The sequence below is a fragment of the Anguilla rostrata genome, chromosome 16 (assembly GCF_018555375.3).
Source record: "Anguilla rostrata isolate EN2019 chromosome 16, ASM1855537v3, whole genome shotgun sequence".
NCBI lineage: Eukaryota > Metazoa > Chordata > Actinopteri > Anguilliformes > Anguillidae > Anguilla > Anguilla rostrata.
This window is the reverse complement of record NC_057948.1, coordinates 2888787-2911135: the sequence shown is the minus strand read 5'-3', so window position 1 is coordinate 2911135 and position 22349 is coordinate 2888787. Positions and strand designations below refer to the sequence as shown.

At 41.5% G+C, this 22349-nt stretch overlaps 2 protein-coding genes across 2 annotated transcripts in view; both read right to left on the bottom strand.

Moving 5' to 3' along the window:
- The window catches only part of LOC135242418 (protein NLRC3-like), a 14457-nt gene extending 1908 nt beyond the window's left edge, over positions 1–12549 (bottom strand). The window contains exons 1-4 of the mRNA XM_064313501.1: positions 12089–12549; positions 11128–11179; positions 9965–10231; positions 2639–4439 (exon numbers count right to left, since the gene is read on the bottom strand). Coding sequence (XP_064169571.1) covers positions 2639–4439; positions 9965–10223 — 2060 coding nt within the window. The 5' untranslated portion in view covers positions 10224–10231; positions 11128–11179; positions 12089–12549. The remainder of the gene's footprint in view (positions 1–2638; positions 4440–9964; positions 10232–11127; positions 11180–12088) is intronic.
- Positions 1–22349, bottom strand: part of LOC135242400 (protein NLRC3-like) — a 1894071-nt gene that overhangs the window by 976669 nt on the left and 895053 nt on the right. The gene's annotated exons all lie outside the window — the stretch shown is intronic.

The window sequence follows — 22349 nt, the reverse complement described above, 5'->3', positions numbered from 1 at the left end:
CCCCTGCCATCCTGCCAGGGAGAAACTGGCTATGATGCCATGCTGCCCAGGACTCTAAAAGCAACCGATCGATAAAAATCAAACTATTATATCTGATATAAAGCTTGTTTATGTAACACTGAAGACTAAGAGGTCACCGTGTGCTTATTCAGTATTCATGCTATATGACTAGACACAGCCAAACATTTACTTTGTTAAATCTTACAATATGCATATGTATTAATCATGTACCAATCAGAATCATGTATGTTATTGTTAAAAACTTTTTGCTTATGAAAGCAGGGACTGCCCCTGCTTTCTCCAGTTCAGGCTTATCCATCTTGTTGTGTGTAGGTTCCGGACTCTTTCTGCAGAAATAAATCCTATTTCTTACATGGATATACCTCGCCGTGCTGGTTATTCTAAGGGGAGAATTTTCTCTGCCCAACGTTATAAACAATTACAACAAATTATGAGGACCTCTACAAACCAATGAAGATGAAACTGAATAGTTTACATTCATTATTTTGTTAATATTTAATCAAAAACTGTTTATTTTATGTTCATATTTAAAAGATATAATAAAAGGTTCCATTCCCATGAACAGTTGCGCAGGGAGAATATTCCCAGACTGGCCAGGGGCAGGAGGCAGCTGGCAGAGACAGCCTCCAGTCGGCCTCTCCATCCTGCTGCTGCTGCTACAGTTTCAGCTAGGCAGGCATAGCGCTTATGCACCAGAAGACAGGAAAGAAGACAGCATTTAGTTTGAAATTACTAGAGCTTTTTTGTTTCTTTGCTGTCAATTTTTGTTTCATACCACTATTTAAAATAAACAAAAAAATTATTTAGTTCAACTAAGTGTCATTCAATTCAGACATGCACTTGATAAGATGAATGTAGTAGTAGTAGTAGTAATTTATTCCGGTCCTTATTAACAATTTTCCAAAAAGAATGCACATAGAAATAAATAAATAACAATAAGGCATTAAATTAAATTAAAAGGAAAACAAAATATATTGACCGAAAAGGTATAGGCTGAAGCTTTAGCTTATTATACCTATCCTTATTACATAACATATTCTAATAGGCAACCCTTTCACTACTAGGTTTAGACTATACAAAAACAAAACAGAACAGAAACAAAACCAAAAGTTCCAAATATTTCATACACAATAATGATCATAACTAGCTAATCCGTCTGTGGCCTAGTGGGTAAGGTTACAGGCTTGGGAACACTGGGTCGCATGTTCAAGCCCAGCTTGGAACCTGTTTCTTTGGAGGACGGAGTGTGGCACAGTGGGTAAGGAACTGCGCTTGTAACCGAAAGGTTGTAGGTTCGAATCCCGGGTAAGGACACTGCCGTTGTACCCTTGAGCAAGGTACTTAACCTGCATTGTTTCAGTATATATCCAGCTGTATAAATGGATACAATGTAAAGTGCCATGTAAAAAGTTGTGTAAGTTGCTCTGGATAAGAGCGTCTGCTAAATGCCTGTAATGTAATAACTCTGTTTTACATTTGTTTACCACTTTGCAAATTTAAAAAAATGTTTAAAAATAAAGTGAACTACACATTCTTAATTCCTAGTCACAACCATTTCACAAATTAACCCCTTTGACAGGGGTTAATTATACACTCACTAGTGAAATGGCTCCTCAGCCAACCAGTCCCTGCTCTCTCATGCACTCTGTGCTCTGAAATCTCTGTAGCGATTATCACATGCGACTCTGCTTCTGTCTGTATGAAAATCCTGTGATGTGTCCTCTGTGAGGTCTATGTCACACCCATGGTGTATGGCTATGTAGTGTAGAACACAGCACACTGTACTGACTTTCTGAGGGCTGTACAGTGATTTACCACCCAATCCATCCAAAATTCTAAAATGCATTTTCAACATTCCAAAAACCCACTCAATCATTGACCCAGCCCAGCCAAACACATAATTAAAATGTTTCCAGTTTCCAGTGCATTCTGGGCTCATTGTAAACACTATCTGAGGGGTGTAAAGCCGGTCTCCCACCTGTCTCATTCAAGTAGTTTACACAATCAACTCCACTGCCTAAATAGCCAGCATTGGACTGAGTAACAATACAACTTTTCTTTAAAATAGTTAAACATAAATAAACAAAATATTTCTTGTATCTGTGTTATGTGTTTATGGATTCACATGTGTAGCACAGTTATAATGCCAAAAGAGACAAGCGATTCCACTCGCACCCAGGTGTGTTTGTGCCTGTGCTGTCACCAAAACAGGGACCCTTTTCATAATACTGTAACTTAATATAGCTTCTCTTCATTTTAATCTGCTTGAATTGTACTTTCTGACAAAGGTTGATCCATCAGATTACTCTGCCCATCAATAAACTCCATATTTATTTCACAGTTGCTATCTTTGCAAATAATTAGTAAATGTATTAAATTAGTAAATAGTAATAGTAAATTAAATTAAATATATGAAAAGTGATGAGGTTTTGCATTTGATGCTTCTTATGTTCTGGATACAAAACATCAAATGAGGGCACTAGTTAAAACATCTTGATTCAGAAATCTTTTTTTTTTTTTTTAAACCAAATTTTCACTTGCACTTTATTCTCACTAGAAATTGAAAGTGGGAAAATATGTGGTCAATCATCTACATTATTAATGACATAATACTCACATGGCCTTCCTGCAGTTCCTGATTACTGGTAGCAGTCTCTGATGACCTGCTGCTGATGTGTTGTAGGTCTTCAAGTCAAACTCATCCAGGATCTCCTCTGACATCAGTAACACAAAGGCCAGCGCTGAACACTGGTCTGGTTCCAGCTTTTTATCAAAAAGTTTTCCTGATCTCAGGGAATTCTGGATTTCCTGCACTAGAGAGTTGTCATTCAGTTCATTGAGACAGTGAAACAGATTGATGGTCCTCTCTGCTGAAGATTCCTCTCTGATCCTCTCCTTAATGTACCGGACTGTTTTCTCAATGCTCTCTGATCTGCTTTCTGGCTGTGTCCTTAGTCTTTGAAAGAATGTAACAATGGGATTTCTTTTGCGTCTTAAGAAAGTCTCAACGGAGTCCAGAGAGAGGCCAAGCAGGAATCGGAGGAAAAGGTCCAGGTGTCCATTCTTACTCTCTAAGGCCTGATCCACTGCACTCCTGTGTAATTCAGACAGCTGCACTCTGTCACTGCGATATTTTTTTGCTTGGAGTGCATTTCTGTTCTCATTTACACAAGTTTGAAACACAAACAAGGCAGCCAGATACTCCTGAATGCTCAGATGCACAAAGCAGTAGACCTTCTCCTGATACAACCCACACTCCTTTTTGAAGATCTCTGTGCACACCCCAGAGTACACTGAAGCTTCACTGGCAACAATGCCACTCTCTGTGAGGTCTTTTTTATAGAATATCAGGTTGCCCTTTTCCAGCTGTAGAAAAGCCAGCTGCCCCAGTTTCAGGATGATTTCTGTATCTGACTCTGAGATCTCTGGTTTTGTCTCATCAGTGCCATGATACTTCTTATTCTTCACATTAGTCTGAATGAGCAGGAAGTGTGTGTACATTTCAGTCAGAGTTTTGGGCAGATCTCCATTCTCTGCTTTACTCAAAATTGTCTCTAGAACACGAACAGAAATCCAGCAGAAGACTGGTATGTGACACATGATGTAGAGACTTCTGGATGACTTTATGTGTGAGATAATTCTGCTGGCCTGGTTCTCATCTTTGATTATCTTCCTGAAGTACTCCTCTTTCTGTGGGTCATTGAACCCTCGTACCTCTGTCACCTGGTGGACGTACTCAGGAGGGATATGACTGGCTGCTGCTGGTCGGGAGGTGATCCAGAGGAGAGCAGAGGGAAGCAGATTTCCCTTAATGAGGTTGGTCAGCAGTACACCCACTGATGATGACTCTGTTACATCACGGCAGATCGCTTTGCTTTGGAAATCTAGAGGAAGTCGACACTCATCCAGACCATCAAAGATAAACATCATTTTGACTTCATCACCTTCAACACTTTTGATCTCTTTCATTTGTGGAAAGCAGTGCTGCAGAAGTTGCATCAGACTGAATGCTCTTTCCTTCTCCAAATTCAGATCTCGGAAAGGAAGAGTGAAGATGAAATCAATGTCCTGATTGGCTTTTCCTTCTGCCCAGTCCAGAATGAACTTCTGCACAGACACAGTTTTCCCAATGCCAGCAATGCCCTTTGTAAGCACAGTTCTGGGTTTCTCTTGTCCAGGTAAGGGCTTAAAGATGTCATTGCAGAGGATTGCAGTCTCCTGTGTGGTTTGTTTCTTGGATGCTGTCTCAATCTGTCTGACCTCATGTTCATTATTGACCTCCCCACTTCCCCCCTCTGTGATGTAGAGCTCTGTATAGATCTTATTGAGGAGGATTCGGTGGCCATGTTCAAACATGCATTGACACTTCCTCCTGAGATGAGTTTTCAGGTCATCTTGGGCTCTTTTTACAGATTCATCTGAAGAGAGGAAAACCAGCGTTAAATCCTTCATTGTTGCATTGCATCTGAGCATAAAAACAGTATACTAAAACTCTTTTCAGTAGAATTATATAAATCTTCGCAGAGTGGTTCTATATAAAATATATGTCCCTGGGAAGATTCCCTTCACTGTATGCTCTACAGCTGTGAGCATTAAGGCCAAACAATCAAATTCTGCGGACTTCCACTTTTATTACAATTAATGTACATCAAGTGCCAAGTTAGTACAGTTGAGGCCAAAAGTTTACTACACCCAGGCTAAAGATATTCAAACTAAGTTTTTCACAACTCCGCACTTCAGCTTTAATTCACTATATCAGAATTCCAGTGGGTCAAAAGTTTACATACACCAAGTTGACTGTCTCTTTAAACAGTCTGGAAGATTCCAGAAATTGATGTAATGACTTTTTAGAAGCTTCTGATTGGCTAATTGTCATAATTAGGAGTTAATTGGCACCTGTTGCTATATTTAAGGGTCTACCTTTACAGCCACTCCGTTTTTGCCTTTGATACCTTGGGAAAATCCGAGCAACTCAGCCAAGACCTCAAAAAAAAAGTGGACCTCCACAAGTCCAGTTCCTCCTTAGGAGCAATTTCCAAACAACTGAAGGTACCACGAGCATCTGTACAAACAATTGTATGCAAATATAAAAATCTTGGGACCACACAGACACTGCATCGTTCAGGAAGGAGGCACAAATTAACTCCCAGGCTGAATGAACTATGGTCTGAAAGGTTCAACTGAACCCCAAGTCAACAACAAAGGAACTGGTGAAGGAGTTAGAGGCCTCAGGCACCAAAGTATCTACATCAACCATTAAAAGAATCCTACATTACCATTGCCTGAAAGGCTGTCATGGAAGGAAGAAGCTCCTACTTCAAGACCGGTATAAAAAAAAGCCAGAATGTTTGCAGGTGATCACCAGGATGAAGACCTTTGGAGGAGTGTTCACTGGTCAGATGAAACAGAAATTGAACTGTTTTGCCATAATGATCAGTGCTATGTATGGAGGAAAAAGGGTGAGGCTTTTAATCCGAAGAACACCATCCCAACTGTGAAGCAGGGGGGTGGCAGCATCATGTTGTGGGGGTGTTTTGCTGGAAAAGGGATGGGTGCACTTCAGAAAATAGATGGCATCATGAGGAAGGAGGATTATCTAGAAATACTGGAGCAACACCTCAAGACATCAGCTAGAAAGTTAAGCTTGCTTGCAACTGGTTTTCCTGCAGGACAATAATCCTAAGCATACCTCCAAAGTTGAAACAAAAAGACAACAAAGTGAAAGTCTTGGAGTGGCCATCACAAAGCCCTGACCTGAATCCCATAGTAAATTTGTGGACTGAACTGAAAAAGCGTGTCTGAGCAAGGAGGCCCACAAACCTGACTGAGTTACACCAGTTCTGTCAGGAGGGATGTGCAAAAATTCCAGCAAAGTATTGTGAGAAGCTTGTGGAAGGCTACCCCAAGCGTTTGATTCAAGTTAAGCAATTAAAAGGCAATGCCACCAAATACTACCAAAGTGTATGTAAACTTCTGACCCACTGAAAATCTGATATAGTACATAAAAAGCTGTAATAAATCTGTATTTTAGCTATTATTCTGAAATTACCTTTTATGGAATTTGGAATATTTTGGCCTATGATATTTATATTTAATATTCCAAGTTTCTCCAAATAAATATAATAGTATAATTTCTACTGCAATGTTAAACAGCAACATATCTTCTTTCTGAACAGAACTTTCCAAACAAAACTATTTCATTCATGCATTTCATTCAAGATGTGCTTCCGAAACACCCAACGCACTGCATGCACGCTGTTCTTTAAACATATTGTGTAGTCATTAAAATAAACATACATTGCTGTAAAACAGCTGAAATTATTCAGTAAGATTATTCCCAATATAAATGATTGCCATTTCACACTTCCATATGACACATTGTGGAGGGGTGGTGTGGTTAGGGCGCCATCTGCAGGCAGAGAGGGAGTGGTTTAGCTGGGACTGCAACCCCAGGTGTGCGCAATGACAATTAATTGCTAATTGTTTATATGATCTGCCTGCAGTGAGACCGAGGCCTGGAATGAGATGTGGATGAATGCACGTGGGAGCGACGTGCCATCTTATCCCCGTCCTTATCGTGTGTGGTTTGTTTCATTTGTGTTTCCGTGTTTTCTGTGAGCGCACAATACAGCCTTAGTGCGTCTATGAACGACGGATTGTGTGGTTTGTGGGGAGAAGTACTGGAGAACTCATTACAGTTGTGGCCCGTACGGGGGGAGAGAGGAGGCAAAAACAAGCTGGAAGAACAAGCAGGAGCGAGGGTGATGGAATCGCTGCTGGGGCAGCCCTGAAACATCTGCCGGCATTGCAGGAGAGACAGACCGCCGCACTCTTTGAGCTGGCTCAGGGGCAGGCGGAGGATCGGGCTGTCCTGCTGAGCATGTTGCTGTACCCCAACTGGCAGGTACGCCGGGCTACAGATGCCAAAATGGCAGACACGGAGGACGTAGAGGCGTACCTGGCCATGTTTGTGGGTACAGCGGCTGCCTGCGGGTGGGCTACAGAGGAGTGGGCTGTGCGTTTGCTTCCCCTTATCACCAGGGAAGCTCAACAAGCTACGCACGACAATCAATTGCCGGTGTTCTCGAGATCCATCTATGAGGACCTAAAGCGGGCTTTTTTTGACCGAGTACGTCGAACAGAGGAAGATCACTGTCGCCGCTTCAGGTCTCTTCGATACGAGGACGCCGGCCGCCCCTTTGCTCTGGCTCAGCAGCACCGGAGGTGACAAAACCAGTTCATTCTACCCCAGCCCTTTGCAATGATCATGTCTGTGCCAGAGAGCAGGTTTGGCCCAGTTGCAGAAGCACTTTGGGGATGTGTCCTCCCCCCTGCCAGGGCGCACAAACCTCATCCACCACCACATTGAAACATCTCCAGGGGTGACGGTACATTCTCGGCCCTATAGATTGCCTGAACACAAAAAGAAAACTGTGCAGGCAGAATTGCAGGCTATGTTAGAGATGGAAGCGATAGAAGAATCAAACAGTACGTGGAGCAGCCCCGTTGTGCTTGTGCCTAAGCAGGACGAGTCTGTACGCTTCTGTGTTGATTATCACAAGGTGAATGATTTATCATGCTTTGATGCTTATCCCATGCCTAGGGTTGACGACCTCCTGGACCGACTGGGCACTGCTCATTTTTTCACAACACTGGATTTAACTAAGAGCTGCTGGGATATCTCCCTGTTGTCAGAATCCATGGAAAAATGACTTTCTCCACTCCGTATGGATTATACCAGTGTGTCCCACTTCCATTCGGGCGCCTGCTACTTTCCAACACCTCATGGACCGGGTGCTGCAGCCCCACTCTCCATATGCTATGGCCTATGTGGATGATGTAATCATTTATAGTGACACCTGGGAGTGGCATGTGGAGCATGTGGGGGAGGTGCTTGGGTCTCTGAGGTGTGCGGGGCTTACGGCTAACCCGAAGAAGTGTGCAGTTGGACAGAGGGAGGTACGGTATCTGGGGTACCACTTGGGCATTGGGCAGGAGCATCCCCAGGTTGATAAGACAGCAGTTATTGCGGCCTGCCTGTGACCCAAGATAAAAGAAGAGGTTAGACGGTTCTTAGGACTGGCAGGCTACTATAAGAGATTTATTCCAGCATTCTTTGAGCTGACCAGTCCCCTGACCGATCTGACCGGAAAGGGTGCCTCAGATCCAGTCCAGTGGACGGAGCAGTGCCAGCAGGCATTTGAGAGGGTAAAACAGGCTCTGTGGTGAACCGCTCCTTTATACAACTAACTTTGCTCTCCCATTTTGTCTGCAGACGGACGCATCGAACAGCGGGCTGGGGGCCGTTTTGTCCCAGGAGGTTGAGGGGGTCAACCGCCCGGTGCTGTACATTAGCCGAAAGCTGTCACAGCAGGAAGCGAAGTAGAGCACAGTGGAGAAGGAGTGCCTGACTATCAACTGTGCGCCCTCCGCTATTATCTCCTGGGATGCCCTTTCATCCTCTGTTTGGACCACACGCCCCTTCAGTGGCTCCACCGCATGAAAGATATCAATGCGCGGATCCCTCATTGGTATCTGGCATTACAGCCGTACAAGTTCAAGGTGATCCATTGGCCGGGGACTCAGATGGTGGTCGCTCACTTCCTCTCCCACTCCTGTGTGTGCAATGACAATCAATTGTTTATATGCTCTGCCTGCAGTGAGACCGAGGCCTGGAATGAGAGATGCATGCGGGATTGTGTGGTTTGTGGGGAGAAGGACTGGAGAACTTGTTACACACATACTGTATGCTTTCAATTACCACATTGTCTTCACATGGTAAGATGAAAAAACACAGGGCCAATTTAGAATTTAGGAAGCATTGGGTAGCAGCATTGCTTTGGAATACAGCAGGTTTGGACACATTTCAAGTTTTTTATTTCACCATGAACAGGGAAGCTGTGTTCTGGAGGTGAACCCTGAATAGGGCAGCTGTAGTCTGACGGGGTACCCTGAATGGGGCAGCTGTAGTCTGGAGGGGTACCCTGCATGGGGCAGCTGTAATCTGGCAGGGTACCCTGAATGGGCCAGCTGTAATCGGGCGGGGTACCCTGAATGGGGCAGCTGTAATCGGGCGGGGTACCCTGAATGAGGCAGCTGTAATCTGGAGGGGTACCCTGAATGGGGCAGCTGTAATCTGGTGGGGTACTCTGAATGGGGCAGCTGTAATCGGGCGGGGTACCCTGAATGGGGCAGCTGTAGCCTGGAGGGGTAGCTTGAAAGGGCAGCTGTAGTCTGGAGGGGTACCCTGAATGGGGCAGCTGTAATCTGGAGGGGTACCCTGAATGGGGCAGCTGTAGTCTGGAGGGGTACCCTGAATGGGGAAGCTCTAGTCTGGAGGGGTACCCTGAATGGGGCAGCTGTAATCTGGATGGGTACCCTGAATGGGGCAGCTGTAGTCTGGAGGGGTAGCTTGAAAGGGCAGCTGTAGTCTGGAGGGGTACCCTGAATGGGGCAGCTGTAATCTGGAGGGGTACCTGAATGGGGCAGCTGTAGTCTGGGGGTACCCTGAATGGGGCAGCTGTAGTCTGGAGGGTCCTGAATGGCAGCGATCGAGGTACCCTGAATGGGGCAGCTGTAGTCTGGAGGGGTACCCTGAATGGGGCAGCTGTAGTCTGGAGGGGTACCCTGAATGGGGCAGCTGTAGTCTGGAGGGGTACCCTGAATGGGGCAGCTGTAATCTGGAGGGTTTATTCGCCGGACTTGAGCTCCACTGAATGATTATAAAATGAGATATGAGGGTGTGTGGCTTGTAGAGCTCAGAGACCAGAGAACAGGCACATGCTTATCCCAGCTCTACAAGACGGGTGGGACATACCTCCACAGGGCAGCTATATCTGCAGACCTGCTTCAAGAAAAGACCTGTAACTGTTGAGATGAAGGATTCTTGGACCTATTCTTTTTCTACTCTGTATAAATACTCAGAAACACAGATGCATCTTACCCATTTTAGGATTGCTCTCCAGTCTCTGAATAAGGTCATTTCGATCAATTTTCTTTAAGATCTCCAGTGTAATCTTCACCATATTGTTATCATAGAAACTCTTCATCAGCTGCACAACACCTGTCACATTTTTGCCTTCCAGTTGGCCCTGTGGAATGGGTCCACATCCTTGTAGCACCTCATCATTCAAATAAAATGTGAACCTTTCAAATTCTTCTCCTTTCAGCTCATCCAGAATCCCCACGATCTGCTCAGCCATCACAGAACCTAAGAACAGGAAATGAGGTAGTCTGTAAATCAGGGACAAGCTTTATAGAGAATTTACCCTTGCTGTTACCAAACGCCAAATGCATGTCAAAATGGCCTCATAGTTTAATTCTGTTTATATCAAATATGGAATCTTGATCTCATGGTCTTAAATACATAAATCTGGTCTTGGGGAAAGTTCTCTCTCTCCAGAATTCGCTGATTGCACATTTATTTTATTTTTTTTGGAGGCCGAAACATGTTGGTGTAGTTTTTAAATGTTTCTATGTGAACTGGCCGGTCTTTGGAAAGGGATAAATGAATATCATAAGTCAAAACTAGAGTCTTATAGAACAGGGTTATTCAACTGGCATCCCGGGGCTAAATGACCCACCACAGACACACTCTTGGCCCATGAATCACTGAGCATTTAAATAAATATTATTATTATTCAGGTGCATCTTCCACTAGTGACAATGATAGACTATGAAATAATTTATACTTTGCATACACACAATGTAATGCACATACTATTCATACATTATGATATTCATAGAGTGTGGGAAATACTTTGCCCATTTGCACCATTTTTAAAACAGCCCCATGAAGAAGCAGGTGAATAACCATGATAAGGAGCGATGTTACAGGGTCATTGTCACTTCCAATCATTTTACACATTTGCACAAATTAACAATTTCAAATGTCAATTCTTGTCCATAAAGAATTTTGTTTTACTGTCCAGCACATAACCCAGAATTCAACTGCCATTATATGACAGCTCACCCTAATCAAGTCCTTCTCCACTTATACAGTAAAAGCTCAAATATTCAAAGAGTGATTTAAAACTCAGGATTTAAAAATCTTTTTCAAAGAAACATTTTAAATATTTTAAGACAGATTTTCTGGCCCGTTCATACCTGTGTGCCCCCCAGCCCTGTCTCCTGTCCTGCTCGGCTCTTGATGCAAGACCTGCAGGGAGAGAAGCTGGCTTTACTAGCAGAAACTTCAGCAGCTTTAACGGACAGTGTTGCAAACACTTGCTATTATACTGCCGTTGTGTGTTGTCTGATGAAAATAACTGAAATATAGGGCTCTATCTTACACTCGGAGCAACATGGCGGTAACCCAAATGCAGGTGTCTTTGCCAATTTCAGGCCAACGTGGTTTTAATTTTCCCATCCAGCATCGCTGTTTAAAGGGGCAGTTCACCCAAATGTTCTTTCACGTGACCTGAAAGAACTGAGGAAATATTGGGTAGCATTGCTTTGGAATACATTTTATTTAATTTCGGCGAGGCAAGATAGCCTATATTGTTTGTAGTACCGTAACTTGGCGTTTTTGATATCAATACTTTTAATGGCAGGCCTGGATTTTGGCAGTCTGAATGAGTTATAGACGGTGTATGTCTTGTATGTGTGAGTAACTTGGCATTTTTGTACGTTGGAAACGTGTTTGTTATGAGATAATATATAATTAACATAGTATAATTATTAATAATATATTTTGACACAATCCACACAGTTGTTCCACAAAATGTTCGGTCTGTTGTTACAGTAGCAGGTGTCATAATACGACAGGCCTACGACAGGCCTGGGATTTCCGTCATATCCAGAAAGGTTAAATGATAATAAAAATATCACATACGTACTAAAATAAACGTTAGACTTTTAAAAAGTCATTTGAAAAGGTATTTTTGTTTTTGGTCCCAAATGGAGAATTTGAAAAAGCCTATTACTCCTCGCGCGCCATTTTATTGCCTGCTTTATTTGACCAAATTAAGCGTTATTGAGATCGTAGCTGCAGATTCCTATTCCTCCAAACACCCCTTCACATTGAGTTTATATTCCCCCCACCCCCACTCCACAACCGACTACTTACTCCGTTCTTTTATCCAATTTAATCCCTTTTTTACTGCATCCTCGTTGTCCTCTGTCTTTAAAATGTCGTTTGAGTTTGAAACAGTTTCACTTCTCTTTTGACATTTTTTTGTTTTGTTACTTTTTTTACTTCCTTTTTTTTTTTGTTACTGGTTCAAGATTTTTTATTTATATTGGCTGCATTCATTTATTGTAGTCAATTAGTTACCCAGAAAAGACAAACATTCCTTGCTTGTAGACATTTGCCTAATTTTAACGTCTACATGTACTAAGCCTATTGAACAATTCTAGAATTATACTCCCGTCGGGACTTAAATTGTTCCAATATATTGGTATCATCTGTAGGCTAAACCCACAATTAAGCCTTTTCGAGTGTAGCGAACGTCCGGGTCACTATAAGGAATCTTCTTTTTTCAAGATGCACAATATGGACACAATTTGACGATGGACAGCATAAAATAAAAAAATAATAAAAATAAACCATCTGTCTCCCTCAGTGTCTCTGACATTCACTTCCTCATGACCAGATATAGCCGTATGTGCTGAAGTTTGTGGTGAGTAATTTCTGTTATCACGAGGCTATTTGTTATCTATTCTTAATAATCTATTTTTGTGTGTAAATTTAGGTATACGGTTTGGACAATGATTGGATTATTTGCCCTCTTCAGCCACATTATGTCAGAAATAGCTGTGCATGCAATGTAGAATAAATACCCCATGTTCACATTGTGCTTATTGTGCTATATTGCAAACAGTTTGGTCTACATAGAGGTATTTTAACTGAGGTATTTTAAAGACTGAGATGAATAAGTAGGTTCCTATTCAGGTTGTTGAACAGGTGTTTAAATTATTTCATAATTTCTGAACACAAAAAGTGATGTTATTTATTTTAATACACACACGCAGACATGCTAACAATAACAAGTCACATTCTGTCCGTATACGTTTGGTCACAAATCCTAATTGCCTGAGTACAGACAAAATAATAATAATAATAATAATTTTGACTGCACTCTCCCAATATGTATGGTGAGCACGCGAATGTATATTTGTTCACCGGGAAGTACAGGGATTTGTTTTCTCCAGTGAAGGCTTTTGTACATAAACACATAAACACACACACATTTAGTGGTAATTCAGCTGGATCTCCCCCCTGTGGAAAATCTCAGTAGAGAGAAACCTGCCTCCGCCCGGTGACGTGTCTTTGATCTGAAGCTTTTTTTCTAGAAGGGAAGATTGGATCTGAAACTTCGAGGTTAACTTCGTTTTTATTTCCCATGCAGATATCCCGGCCGTTTGCCCTCAGTACTGCGCTTTGACAACCTGCCCTGTTAGCCAACTAACGCTAAATTGCTGATTTTTGTTCGCTGGCATACACCGCACGCTAGCTAAACAGTAGCCACCCGACAGCCTCAGACTGCTACATTACAATGTTTTGTGCAGAGTATTATCAAGGTAGGTTGCGAACATAGGGTAATCTCTTGTTGTCAGTACCTATGCATGTTTGTTGCCTGAAGACGTAGCTAGCTACCGGTAATATCCCTATCATTGTGCTTCATACATTTATAGCAAAACATTTGGCAACATAAACTTCAATTCGCATGTTTAAACAAGATTAACTCATAAATAATTCCCCTTAAATCACATTTAACAGATCCAGATAGCCTACACAGGTCCCGAGAAACCTAGGCGCCTTCTATCCAAAGACGCCGCAGATCCAATCAAAACAGATAATTATTTGTTATTATTTCGTTACTTTACTTTACATTACATTTATTTGGGAGATGCTTTAATCTAAAGTGACGTACACTATTATTATGAATGCCACTAGATTTCAATAGTTTGCGTTGGATTGCAAATACGTAATGTCCAGCGAGGTAGGGGAGAGCGGGGTTGGTTGGCGCAAGGGTTGGTTGGCACACAGTTCATTTCCAGGCCACTAAAGGGTGCTGCCACAAAAATCTAACATTGAAATTATTGCCTTCTTGACCTGAACATTCTGTCAAAACATCTGAAGGACACTAACTGTTGAGGTGAGGACAACCTTTCAATTTTGCTGTGTCAAAACAAAAAAAAAAAAAATGGTCCCCCCACTGAATACATTATAGAACTGTGTTAGATAGAGATATAGAAAATGTATTAATTTTAGTTGATAGAGATAGGAATCAGCTATATTTTGATATGAAATTTCAAAGCCTGTGGTGAGTGATACTAGCTGGCTAACATCAGTTTAGTACAGAGGTGTGTCCTAATGTGGGTGGGGTTGGTTGGCACACTGATTTTGGGGTTTGTTGGCAACATGTGTATAGCCATTTGCTTACAAATGTATTAACTTATGCATTTTACATATGTTAAACATAATTAATATTATATAATACATATATGTTGTAATTTATAATAATATAACATACAACATATAATATATGTATTATATAATATTCATTATGTTTAACATATGTAAAATGCATAAGTTAATACATTTGTAACCAAATGTATTATTGTTCATTGCTCATGAACATAAACTTATTATGTATTAAATATGAATTTTGTGTTTGGAAACATTTTTAAACATTTAAAAATTTCTTGTAGCAGTCAAAACGGTCAGAAAATTTTAAAGAAAAACAGACAGAGGAAAGACAGAAGCACACATTATGCTAGAGGCAGTCAGACAGGTGAAGACTCAATACAAAAGTATCAGGAGTACAGCGAAGGAGTTCAATATACCATTCCGCACACTAACCAGATACTGCCACAAGATCAGCCAGGATGAGATTGAAGGCAAGAAGGAGCTAGGTGTAGCTGTTGGTTACATCAGGAACAGACAAATATTTTCCCCAGATTTGGAAAGGGAGCTGGTCGAGTATCTGTCCAAGTCAGCCGACATTTATTATGGCCTATCACCCAGGGAGGTTAAAAAGCTAGCCTTTCAGCTTGCTGTGGCACATAACATGAAGGTGCCTGAGGCCTGGTCAGAGCTGCAGAAAGCTAGCTGTGACTGGTTTACTGCCTTTTTGAAGAGGCTCATTTCCCTTTCCATCAGGAAGCCAGCGGCCACAAGTCTTGCTTTTGCAACACCACTTCACTCTGACGCCAGCAATGCTGTGCAACAGCTTCACTCTGACACCAGCAATGCTGTGCAACAGCTTCACTCTGACACACAATGCATGTGGCAACTCATACCAGCATTCACCTCCTGACACCAGCAATGCTGTGCAACAGCTTCACTCTGACACCAGCAATGCTGTGCAACAGCTTCACTCTGACACCAACAATGCTGTGCATCACCACTTCACTCTGACACCAGCAATGCTGTGCAACAGCTTCACTCTGACACCAGCAATGCTGTGCATCACCACTTCACTCTGACACCAGCAATGCTGTGCATCACCACTTCACTCTGGTTTAAACTGGTTTAAACTGTGTGTTCAGCACTGCCTCGTGACCATGGTCGTATGTGCTGATGTTTGTGTAGTAATTTCCGTTTTCACTATTTGTTTTCTTCGATTCTTAAATGTTTTTTTTGTTTATAAGTTTAGTTTAGACGCAAGGTTTGGAATTATTGTGTCTGGATGTTTTTGTAAGGTTATTTGTCATTTGTATGTTTATCATCATATCGTTTGTTTGTGAAGTATTTCTTTTTTTTTAAATCGAGTAGCTGATTTTCCATGGCACCTGCTCTTTCCAGATTCACTTCCTAGCTATCTAAAAGGAGCTGTGGGACATGTTGTTTTATTTATTTATTTCCATTTTCAGGAATATGAGCTCTGGTCCACAGCAGCTATAGTAAGTCTCCTTTCTCCCACAGAGGGGCTCATGCTATTGATACACAATGACAGCCAACAGGAGCAGAGTAAACTCCATACAAACTGAATTGAGTGACAACAGCTGCAGTTCATTTGTAATAAAATGTTTCCTCAATGGATAATCAACTCAGTTTCCAACTTCACTAATCCATCAGCATTAAAAACAGTGATTTGTCAAAAAGGTGTTTAAAATACCGCCAGGTATAATGATACAGAATGAGCACAAAAATCCGCAGACATGGTGTCAGTGAGCTGTAACCAAAAGAGTACATGTCTGGCCTGTAACTGTATGATTTTGCATTATGTATCTGTGCCCATTATTTGATTGATGTAAAAATAGATAGACTTGCACTTGTAGAATCAGATCTCAGTGATCAGATTCAATGAGAAGGAATACAAGAAGTCAGGTATGATTCAGTGATGGGGGGTGGTGGTGATTACAATGCAGTGTACAAGATACACATTTTACAGTGCACAGTGTAAAAGACGAAAACCCCCATACGTAATATTGCGGTATGCATTAACAGGCCACTGAATAGTCAGTGATTTCTTGCATTCTGAACCTATACGTAGAAACTTGATTTCAGTGACAAATGTCATCGTCATTGTGACCACTTACTCCTAGAGAAAGAATTATACTACTTCTGTCTACATATGGTAAAAAGCCCACACTGAATCTAATTGTACACAACATAAAAGGTACCTTCAGAATAAGAAACATCAGTGTCCATGTTCTTGCTCACAAGTGAAAACGTGGAATCATTTATGATTTCTGCAACAATGACAATTTGATGATACTCGCGGTGCAACAGTAATGCACAAAAAGCCAAACTTCATACTGACCAGAGAAAGCTCCTGTAATCCATTTAGTGACAAGCTATTAGAAGGCTATCTCTCAGAACTCTGCAAAATCATTATTGCTGCTTAATTTACTTGTTATGCGGATTCTGTTTGCCCCAGCCCAAACATGAGATTATGGTTCAAACTATTAAGCGCCCATGAGACAAATAGCTCAGAGTGGAGCTGAACTTCCAGTACCATCTAGTGGCTGTTTGGAGAAACTACAATATTATTTTTCCACCAATCTTTTCTAGAACTCCACAGATGTTCTCATGTCTTAATAAATTGCTGTAGATGTGGCTGTAAACAAAAATGTTTTGAAAATAATTCACTGTTTGTTTGATCAAAAAAACTGTTTTCATGTCTATATGAGTGCACATAGTGAATCACTGGCCATTCTCTCACTGCTCTGCCTCAGTTCCTGTAGATTCAGTGGGAAACTTGATTACAGTTTTTCTCAATTGCTAACACACTAAAACTGGTTCTTTTAGCAAAAACTCCCAAATTATTACTTCAGTTCTCAGAGGACCAACACATCTCTCAAAACATCACTTGTCCATGTTTTGATCACAAGTGCAAATGTAAATTTTTTCTGCAACAATGACAATTTATGATACTGGTTACAACAGTCATGCACAAAAAGCCAAACGTTACACCAGATCACAAGCTCCTGTAACCATTTTAGGGGACAAGCTATTGAGAAATGTTAACCTCAAACTCTGCAATAAATTATGCGCTAATTTAGCTTGTTTTGACAGGATTCTGGCCCCAGCCCAAACATCAGATTAGTCAAAGCTATTAAGGCCCAGGGGACAAATAGCTCCAGAGTGAGCTGAACCTTATTACCATCTAGTGGCTGTTTGGAGAAACTACAGAGATTTCACCAATCTTTCTGAACTGCTTCACAGTGCTCCATGTCAATAATTGCTGTAGACAAACAAAATGTGTAAATATAATTACTGTATGTTTATCATACTGTTTTCATGCTATATAGTACATGTGAATAGGCATTCTTCTATGTAATGTTGAAGTGTATTTACAGACTATATGTTCTTTAGATTTTATTGCTATTTTTGTTTATAGTGCTGCATATACTGAGTTATTTTTATGAATGCTACTCTCCTTTGAAAATACTAAATTTTTTTGTTCCTTCAACTGTGTTGTGGTTACTGCACAGTACTTTTCACTCAGCATCACTGAGTACTACAAATAAAATATTTGGAAATTTGCACACTCCCTCATTTGTTAGGAGTGTAACATTGCAAAGATCAAAATCTGAAAACCATAAAATAAGTAGAATAACCAGGAGAAAATAACTCCTGACGCACTGCTATAAAAGGTTTTTGCAGTAGTGCTTTGAATTTATCTCACTGGTGTGTTATGGGTAATCTACATTGTCTGTGTTTTCGATGGCTTGTGTGTGCCATTTGAAGGCAAAGTTTAATTTTGATGGAAGAGTATATGTTTTTGAGAAGATAATTTGAGTTTGGCATGGATGTTTGAGGTTTGTGCTGATTGATGTGTCGTTTTGGGATTGTGTTAATAGTTCTGAGAAAAAGGGGAATTGTTTCATTAAATGTGTCTTAGCAATCAAAAAAAACTGTAATGCAGTAATTAATGCACTTCAGACTGTGATCTGCAGTGTACAGCTGCTTGGATGCTTAAGGTAGTGAAGGGAAGTGTATGTTTCTGTATTTCTGTATGCACTCCTGGCCACTTCTGCCTAGTCCTGTGGCCTGGTCCCAGTCTCCACATTCCCAGTTACCGTGGTGATGAGGGAGAAGAGCGATGGAGAGCTACGGGGAGGATGGAATACAGCTCAGGGCCGTCCCGAGTGCACTCCTGAGAGGACCCGAAAAGCTCTGGCACCCACCATGGGGATATACCACCCCCGTCCCAGGCACTAAACTGTGCTGTTGTGTTGTGTGCTGAGAGGCTTAATTACTGATGTAACATGCATGTGTGACCACAGACAGAGCCTCCATGCTTGTGAGATGTGACCTTATGAGGTGTGATGCTGAAAAACTACTATCAAGACTGAGACAACTTAAGCCGCGTTTCCACCGCAGGAACTTTACACCGGAACTAGGAACCTTTTGAGGAACTCAGTGCGTTTCCACCGCGGGAACTAGCGTCTATTTAGTTCCGTGGGCTTTATTTTACCCCCAGAAAAGTTCCTGCTCGGGGGGTAGTACTTTCCAAAAGTACCGGAACCTTTGGGGTGGGGCGCAAGCGCTGAAAATTTCTGATTGGTCGACTACTTACAGTGTTATTTGTTTTATTTCAACCGCCATGTTTAAAAATCTACAGCCGCAAGCCGATTTATTTTCATAATAACTTCAAATCAAACTTGTATGTTATAGCCGCGTTTCCACCAAAATTACCCGGAACTTTCAGTCCCAGGAACTACTTTACCAGGAACTAAAAGGTTCCTTCAGCCAATGGTTGTCTGCGTTTCCACCGGGGTCTAACCAAGCGGCCAAAACCAGACTTCGTTTTTTTTGAAGCTCATTTCCTGGTGTTGTAGTTCCTGGTTGCTCACTAGCGCCACTACGGATGGCTCCAGTATAGGTGTTTTCATATCCGGTTTCCATGTAAGTCTACGGTACAAATGCGATCAAAATACAAAGTCAAAAATTTTTTCTCACAAGAACAAATAGTCATAATAGGTGTATTTTATTCGTCTTATTACAGTCCATGGGTCGATTTCATGATTTATTGCGTCATTTGGGCACAGTGCCAATATTTGTTCTGGACCAATGAGGTACAGCTTGCGTCACTTCCGGATTACTGCCGAGGACTGAGCTACGGGGCTACAATCTGTGGTCACTGGGGTGGGAGGTGGCGTCTCTTGGCCTTGACATTGCGGCTCCGACCACGGTCCACCTGTGCGAAGTCAGAAAATACAGGCATCCCATTTTGTAGTGGTTTCATTATAGCGTGTGCTATTTACAGCTGCACTAGACGACCATAAAATAATCCTCCTCTGAAGTTTTGCGGTAGTCGAGTCATTTTTACTATTTCCTTTAGCCCACTTAACCAAATAATTAGTTAGCAGAAAGCGTAATCAGCTAACGCTTATTTGCTATATGTGGTAGTCCAGTAGCCTATGCTAAAACAGTTCGCAACTTCGGCTACCAAGCCATTTGACTAGCTAGCTAACCCTAACCGGCAAATATTCCATCTGTCAAACGTGTTTGACGGCTTGTCAGTCGTGTACATTCCGTAAATGTCTACCTGGGCTATGCTGCACGAATGTGACAAAGCTAGAAGCTAGCAAGAAAATAATAATAATTAGAAATTCAATGTACATTATTTTTGTCTTCATGCAACAGGTGGAAAACTTGCTCTTCAAAGTGCGTTGTCATATTTACACGCCTGTAGATCAGTTATTAAAATACTTGGTAGATTTGTTAATCACCGCTGACAGTGTTAATTTCTATTCGGTAAAAAGTGAACGATCGGTCAGCTAGCGTCACCCAGCAAGTAAACAGCACAAACGGCGATGGAGTAGTAGCAGTTAATGGCTCATTAACTACTGTGGCGAAAACCTACGACGATAACTTGCTTGGTTAACAGCAGGTCTACCAGACAGTTATATGAAAATGAGCCTAGTCAAATCACCGGCAGTAGTCTACACATCTCTGATTGACTGACCATCAGTGCAGTCGATGTTCTTCCCCTGTAGTTTATATTGCTAATGTGTGAGCTAACCACGGATAGCTTACCTAGCTCACTGGTAAGCTGATATGCTAGCTAAACATATTCGTTCTGCCGAGAAACATAAATTGAAGATAACTGAACATAATTGTATTATTAATGTCATACATATAACGTGATTACATGACACAGTACAGTCAAGGATGGAAATTAAACTCCGTAAACATTTGATCATATATTTTAAAACATAACAGCAGACAGTCAGCTAGCCTCAAGTTCGTTTAGGTTGATGGGCTTTTCCGCACCGGACTGTCAATCACATTGTAAAAATCACAAGACCGCTTAACTCTATGGTTTTGGCTCCAAATCGAGAACATGGCCGCGCCCGCCATTGAGCTTCAAAACGTGTTTTACAGACCCACGGAGAGGCAATGGGTGACGTCACAGTAGCTTTGTCCATATTTTTTACAGTCTCTGGGTCTAACGTACCGCGAAGATTAGGCAAATTAGCCCACTGACGTTGTCGTCGGTCCATCTGTCATATGATTTCTTCTGTAACCCCATACTACCGAAGTAGCCTACATTATTTTCTAATAACCGGGACAGCCCGGAGGGGTTTATTCCACTTATATACAAAGGGTTACCAACAATGACTATATATGGTTACTTTTGTATTTATTGATTTTCATATATCCTCTCAAACACATTCATTAAGAGCAGAAAACATGCACACGTTGTAAACAATTTGCTGTTTTATTACTTTCTCGTCCTCAATTCCATATAGGCTAATCGCAAAATGACAAGAATAGAACGAAAACTCGGACTTGCGTGAAAATGTAAATAGTAGTGGTACAGCCACCGTTTGCTTTCCTTCGAAGTTACTGCTAGCCGAGCAGCGAAGTGTGCCCTCCAGATGCGAACCATGCACCATAAATGAGTCCATAGTCTTCCTGGTCTTTTCGTGGAATTGAAAAATGGCAGTAAAATTGAGTAAAATTACGGCAACTGAAAAAGCTAAAGGGAAGATTACTAGAATTAACCTGTTATTTTACCCGGATAAAAAGTGCGGAAGGTGATTTCCAGTTTGCTTGTACTGTATCACCAATGTTAATTATGCAGAACTACCGCATACCTCACATAACTGTATCAAACGTTTTGAGTCAATTACAACGGGCTAACAAAGAAAATCCGGAAGAAAATATTCAGCAACCGAATTAATCCGTTTGAATGTTTTGGTAGCCTACGTAATATGCTGTCCCAGCACGAATGCTTAGCATTTTATAAAACGAATACTAAAGCAAGAAAAGAACAGAAGAGCACACGTTATAATTCCAAGACGTTGACAGGCTATAACCAAAAGTAGGCTACTGCGCCGCATAACATACAAGTTTGATTTGAAGTTATTATGAAAATAAATTGGTTTGCCGCTGCATATTTTCAAACGTGGCGGGTAATGGCGGAAAATAAATACAACACAAATGCTACGAGTACTCGACCAATCAGAAATGTTCAGCGCTGCAAGCTCCACCCAAAAGGTTCCTGTACTTTCGGAAAGTACTACCCCCCGAGCAGGAACGTTTTGGGGGGTAAAACAAAGCCCCCAGAACTAAATTTAGACCCTAGTTCCTGCGGTGGAAACGCACCGAGTTCCTCAAAAGGTTCCTAGTTCCGGGGTATAGTTCCTGCGGTGGAAACGCGGCTTATGCGGCGCAGTAGCCTAGTTTTGGTTATAGCCTGCCAACGTCTTGGAATTATAACGTGTGCTCTTCTGTTCTTTTCTTGCTTTAGTATTTGTTTTATAAAATGCTAAGCATTTGTGCTGGGACAGCATATTACGTACCAAAACATTCAAATGGATTAATTCGGTTGCTGAATATTTTCTTCCGGATTTTCTTTGTTAGCCCGTTGTAATTGACTCAAAACGTTTGATACAATTATGTGAGGTATGCGGTAGTTCTG